General features: G+C 48.9%; 1 protein-coding gene across 1 annotated transcript; it reads right to left on the bottom strand.

Moving 5' to 3' along the window:
- Window positions 1-3,428: 3,428 nt before the first annotated feature.
- On the bottom strand, window positions 3,429-6,530 carry FZD8 (frizzled class receptor 8). Its single transcript, XM_083376433.1, has one exon. It carries the CDS (start codon window positions 6,092-6,094, stop codon window positions 4,022-4,024), a length of 2,073 nt encoding a protein of 690 aa, XP_083232559.1. The 5' UTR covers window positions 6,095-6,530; the 3' UTR covers window positions 3,429-4,021.
- Window positions 6,531-6,814: the final 284 nt, after the last annotated feature.

The raw sequence follows: 6,814 nt of genomic DNA on the forward strand, positions 1-6,814 counted from the left end.
ATCCTTTTCTGCCAGAATATATTGACCTATATTACTTGAGATACGGGAGTTGAAGTCAAAGAAGTATGAGGAGGGTTGTACTGAATGTAGTCCTTTAATTACCTACATGTGAACATAAAGCACAGAACTGTTTCAATCCTACTGATACAAAATCCTCCCTAGAGATTGTGATATAAAATTAATACCTATACAGCTGGCAAATGCAGACCTTGAGATTCCCTGGTTAGGCATAGCACCTGGGCATAGCAAAATACACCCAGATAATCTCAAGAGATAATCTCAAGAGATTATCTGCTACTAAATACCTGCCATCCTCCTACACTAAAATGACACAAATGTAGGAAATTCCTCTTGCACAAAAATAAAACCCAGACACTTGTTTCCATATGGAGGTGCTAAGTACAGTAGTCCCTAAAGTTCTCAATCTCTAAGCCAAAGAAATCTAATGCTCCATTCAAAGTAAGTGTATATAGTTTTGATTAGTAAAATTAAACTATTAAAGCTGAAAACAAATTCTAGTTTGTTTAGAATTGTTAATCTACTTTTTCGCCAGTAGGTGGCAGTCAGCCCTATCTTTTCAAAATGCTTTTTCCTACATTTAGTAAACAGTTGCCTATGTACTGGATTATTTTTTTAAAAAAAGCGCTGCTTTAACTATTATTTAAACCTTCTGTTCCTAATGAACCAGCCCAATTCCTTTTGAGCAACATGGGAGAATCTTAGTTTTATTACATTATCAGCAATTGATTGCACTTTATGATAATTCTTCCAGTTTCATTTCTATTCTTTCTCTACATGAAAGAAAAGGGATAACACACAAACACAACAGCCATCCTAAGAACAACATTTGTGAATATTTCAGGATCTGTCCCAAAATGTTATTTTCCAGGATTTGTACCTCTTGTCTATAATTCTACATTGTGCACTAAAAATATTGAAAATAATTTTTGGCAAAGTAGTTCTATAAAGTTATAAAACATAACCTTTAGGCTAATTATTCCCTTGACAAGTCAAAACAGCCTCCCTCTGCCATCTGACTTGTCTTTTGCTGATTCTGTGGATTTTATTGCAGCAGGTTTTGTCCTGCTTCAACAGCTGAAATCACAAAAGAGATAAAAGGAAAAACACAAAAAGTCATCTTGAAAAGCACAGAAAGAGGAAGTTAACTTCCCACTTGTTTCTCCTTCAGTACTGCAGGGTGTTTTTTTTAAAAAATGTCTGTGTGTGTGACAAAAAATAATAATTCATGATTTCAAAGCTTCTTAGCTTTATTTTGTTCCAAGTTCTAGAGAAGGAGGAAAGGAGGAGGAGGGCCATCCTTGGATGTCAACTCCCAATATATTAATAGATGTCATTTCTCAGCAACAATAATGGATTATTTACTTCCCCATCTGTTTGTTCAATTTTTATGGCCTCCCATCTTAATCAATGACTTTAGGTAGCTTTTAATTTGCATTCTTGAAATAGAAATATCAAGCCCAACCCTGCTTAGCTTTAAACAGTCAGACTTGCCACCTAGAAGAGCACTAGAATTACCGCTTTAACTAATATCCTAATCTAGAGCAGAGATGGAGAAATGGTGGCTTCCAGACTTTGCAGATTTAAATGCAAACAGCCTTCACCATTGGCATGATGGCTAAGAGTCCTGGGAAACAGTTCAGAAGTTTCTGAAGTTCAGTAGGCATTGTGAGGTTGGCAAGTTCTGCTTGTCTGTGATCTCTACCGCTCCATATTCCCCTTTATCCAATTTCTGACTCTAACACATTAAGCAAGTTGGCAGTCCAGGTCCTGACAGACTACCCACAGGGTCTGCCCCACTGTCTGTAAGCTGCTCACCTAGCTTGGTTTTTTTCCTACCTCAGCAACCATCAGACATTCAAAGCAACACAAAATTGCAAAGTTTCTGCACTTCAAATTAAGTTAAAACATATGTGTGAAGAATGGCAGAACCTTAAAAGCTTATTTAAGCAAAGCAAAACAAAAACAAAAGGCCTGGTTCATAGCAGCTTTGTCCATGAAGCAGCAGTTAGTGTGAGTGAAGAATTCAGAAATATAATTGGTCTGCAAAAAATGCTTTAAACAGGAGCAATTCTAAATAGACCATAGACCACCTGTAGAGCATTTAGAAATTTCTCTCTCATCCCATCCATCCCCATAATACTCTAACCTTGGCCCTACATGCCTTTAGTCTGATTAACAAAGCTAGGAAAAAGCTGGTTAAAAGGCTGTTCTTTTCCTCTGGATTCACTAACTGTTACAAGTCTCCCTTTAAAAAAAGTGCCTTACATTCTTTTAATTGAAGAACTTTTGAAGCTCCATGGTGGTAAATTGGTCTATAAGAGAAATTGGGCCATAGAAAGAATTTTCTAAAGAAAGAAACTCCCAAACCCGCTATACAAGACATTTACAGACAAGAGATCAAAGTTTTGTGGGGGTTTTTTTGATTGGCTCTAAAGGCACAAGATTCCTATAGATTAACCTTATTCATTTAGCTCTGTTTAAAAGAGATGCTCTGAGTTATTGGGGTAGACAGGTAAAAAGTTCAACTGTTGTAAAGCAATCTGCTAATTCTACAGCTTCCCACTTCAATCAATTAAGGCTCGACTTGATCAGAGGACCTTCTTCCCAGAGACCATTTGATGTCAGTGGAAAATCACGCGACCCCCTAAACACATTTGCAGAATCCATAAATAAAAGCCACCGCAGTTCTCAGCTTATTCTTCCATCATAAAACAACTTTTAACTCCCAGATTTAGCCTGCTGAACAGCAAGTGCAAGCAAGCAATGGCAACCCACCATGAAAAGGATATAACACAATTCTCCCACACTGCAGATGTCACAATAAACTGGGACAGAAATGCTTTTGCTCCGATTGCTACATGACAAAGCAAAAGTTCCTGAACAAGACCCAAAGCCTTCACTCCATGTAAGCTTCATTCCCAATCAAGATGCTAACTGGGAATTCTAGCATATCTCCCAATATAGGGAGAACCCTAGGAAATACTTGCAGATCATTGACAGTTCAGTGTTGAAATGAACACTGATGATGTAACCTAGTTTGGGTAATGGAACATCTGCAAAGAAACAACTAAGCTCAGAGACCAAAGATCCCTCTGTCCAGTTAATTTAAAAGGGGTCAAGAATTCTTGACTATGTATTCTGAGACTCCAGCAATCACCATTTTCCAGCCCACATTGCCAACAGCCAAGAATGTTGATGGCTTGATCAAGTTCTGAAAACCCCTCTGTGGATTCTACTGAAATATGTCAGTGCATTTATTTGAGCCTCAGTATTTCTCAAGTCAAGAATTAACAACTGGGACAGCCAACAGGGGGGCATCACCCCTCCCAAGCAAATCATTTGACATGATTTTATTGACAAAATATAATACTCAAACTTTTGCTCTTAGGCAAGAGCAGTGGTGGTAAGCCTCTAAACTTTTTTTTCTTTAAACAAAAGAAATTTACAGTCTGTATAGTATTTGGAATATATACATATTTTACACATTTTGTACAAGGTACCAAATAATTATATAAATACATCCTTTAACATAATAAACCCGTATTTACTGGGGGGGGGAATGGTGTACAATTAAGACATGGTTTGAGCACATGATTTTAAGGCATCTGCCAGTTTTTGTGGTTGTTGGCATTAAAAAAGGGGGGGCTTCTTGAGGGACTCCACCCTTGAGGGACTCCACCCCTGCAGGTCAATTAGATATCCCTTCACATTGTATCAAGACTTTGAGGGATGGAGAAAGAGCAGAGAAGTCCTACTGGGCAAAAAGGGCTTGTGCTGGCTGAAGGCAAGTAAGGCAATCCTTGTCTTCAGAAAATTCCTATACCAACAACACACAAACATGCAGCTTCAACATGGGAAGAAGGATTGACTAACAAGGAATGGAGGAAGAGGACAATAGGCTGGCACTTGGGCCTCTGGAACTGTCCTGCTCCTATAGGGAAGTTTCTTCTTTCTTAAGAAGAGATGATGGGGTGATATTCCTCCGTTCCAACTCCAGATTTTATACCTGGGACAAAGGCATTTGTTTGGGGTAGGAAACTGAACTGGCAGTGCCAGACCTCCAAGTCAAACCAGTGCTGACATCACTGTACATAGACCCCCCTCCACCCCCCAGTCCTCCCACAGCAGCAGCGGACCCTATGCCGCCACCTCCCCCCCTGGCTCCAATACTCCCTGCCACGGCCACCGCCGTCCCTTTGCTGGCCCAGCAGCAGCGGGTGCAGAGGGCCTTCCAGGACTCCAGCGTCTTTCCAGACCAGACCCACACTCCTGAGGTGATGCCCACCACCAGGCACATAAAGTACTTGAGCATAAAGACCGCATAGTCTGGTCGGCGGGCCTGGTCAGGCTGTTGGTCCCGCAGGCAGGGGCAGTTGTGGGTGGCTTCCCAGTGGGGGCGATTGTGTTGCTCGTAGAAAAGGCAAGCTACCACGCTGGCGGCAGGCACCGTGTAGAGCACCGTGAAGAGGCCCAGGCGGATCATGAGCTTCTCCAGCTTGTGCGTCTTGGTGGGGCCCCCTTGCTGCTTGATGACACTCCGGATGCGGAAGAGGGAGACAAACCCAGCCAGCAGGAACATGGAGCCAATGGCCAGGTAGATAAGCAGAGGGGCCAGCACAAAGCCTCGCAGGTTCTCCAAGCTTTGGTTGCCCACATAGCAGATTCCAGCCACAGGATCTCCATCCACAGAACTGAGCGCCAGGACGGCAATAGACTTGATGCTGGGCAGTAACCAAGCCGCAAGGTGGAAGTACTGAGCATAGCTCGCGATGGCCTCGTTGCCCCACTTCATGCCCGCCGCCAGGAACCAGGTGAGGGACAGGATAACCCACCAGATGGAACTGGCCATGCCAAAGAAGTAGACCAAAAGGAAGACTATGGTGCACAGAGCCGGACCCGTGCTCTCATACCGCACGTGCTCAGCCACAGCCAAGTCAGGCTGTAGCTCAGCGGCTCCGCCGGCTGCTCCGCGGCCGCCCACAGCGGCAGCAGCCGCCCCAGCAGCGCCTCCAGCGGGGCCCGCGGGTCCTGCTCCGGCTCCCGCCGCCGCCGCCGCCGCCGCCGCCGCTCCGCCGCTGCAAGCCACTTTTTCGTGGCCAGCGACCAGACGCACCAAGTAGCCCAGCGAGACGAAGAGATAGCAGGCGGCCAGGAAGATGATGGGCCGCTCGGGGTACTTGAAACGCTCCATGTCGATGAGGAAAGTGGAGACCGTGGCGAAGGTGGAGATGAAGCACAGGATGGACCACAAGCCGATCCAAAAGGCGGTGAACGCGCGCTCGTCCGGGCTGAAGTAGGGGTTGTGGCACGGCAGGGCGCAGTTGGCGATCTGGCCCGTCTTGACCCGGTTGTAAAGCGGGTGGCGCTCGCTGGACACCGACACCATCGGCGCCCGGCACTGGCAGCCCGGCTCGCAGGGGGTTGGAGGGCGGCTCTTGCGGAGTGGGGGGTCCGCGCCGGACGGGGGCGGCACCACAGCCCCGGAGCCCCTTCCCGTCCCGCCTCCTGCCGGCTTTCGGTGCGGCGGCTTGGGTTGCGGCTGTGGCGCGGCGGTAGCGAGATCGGTGTGGTTGTAGTCCATACAAAGCATGTCCGGGTTGCCTTGCTCGGGCAGCCGGTCGCAGCGCATGCGGTCCGGCCAGGCGAAGCCGTACTGGCGCATGAGGGGCGCGCAGCCTGCCTTGGCCCGCTCGCACACGCTGCGGCAGGGCGGCAGCGGCTTCTTGTAGTTCTCCAGACAGATGGGCGTGTACATGCTGCACAGGAAAAAGCGCAGGTCCGCCGAACACTGGATCTCCACCAGGGGCCAGAACTGGTGGACCTCCAGCCCCGCCTCGTCCTGCGTATCGTGGTTGAACTGATTGGGCATGTAAGTGTAGTTGTAGCCGATGCCTTTGCACAGCGGCACCGTGATCTCCTGGCAGGAGAGCTCCTTGGCAGACGAAGAGCCGGCCGCTGCCGCCGCCGCCGCCGCCGCGGCGGCTGCGGCGCTAGGTTGTCTTTGCAGGGGCGACCAGGCAGACAGGAAGAGCGGCAGAAAAGCCACGGTCAACAGGTAAGAGCGAGGCTCCATGCTCGGCGAAGTAAGTCCGCCCTCCGACCCGGGAGGTGACTGATCGAAGTGGCGTCGGCTCCTCGGCTGCTATTGCGCTGGGCGGCTAAGCTCCCGGCTTCCTGAAGCTCATCTCTCCTTGCCCGCCGAGCTGGGTTGCGAGACGCGGCGCTTCTGTGAGGACGACGACGGCTGCTGCTGCTGCTGCTTCGGCTCTGCCTGGGTCTTCTCAACTTTCCTTCAGCCGCGCCGGGTCAAGGTGGCCGAGAGCCCCGAAGATGCAACCCCCCAGGGGGTCGCTCCGCCAGACCGGTTCGGCGAAAGCGCCCCGAGGCGGTTGCGGAAGAACCAGCTTGTGGCGCGCTGACGAAGCGGTGCACCTGAAAAGCTCGGTAAACGACGATGAGGACGGCAGCAGCAGAGCGGCGGCAACGGCGCCGCCGTTCCCCCCGCTCGACCAACTTCTGATTCTCTTCAGCTCCAGCAGCGGTGGACGCGCTCTCAGGCTATTTAAAGCAGAGGAAGCCAGGCCCCGCCCCGCCTGTCCCAGCTACCTATCACGAGGGCTCCGGGCGGAGATCTTGGACCCCGACTAAGCCCTTTCGCTTAAGGTGGATCGGTCTGGGTCCCGGGATTGGCCACAAGCCGATCGCTTCTGGCCCTTTAAGATTCACGGCGTGGGCTGCGTGTGAGTGCGTGTTTTCTTTACTCCTCAGGTGTAAATGGCTCACTTGACACTTG

This window comes from Vipera ursinii, assembly GCF_947247035.1.
Source record: "Vipera ursinii genome assembly, chromosome: Z".
In the NCBI taxonomy this organism is placed as follows: domain Eukaryota; kingdom Metazoa; phylum Chordata; class Lepidosauria; order Squamata; family Viperidae; genus Vipera; species Vipera ursinii.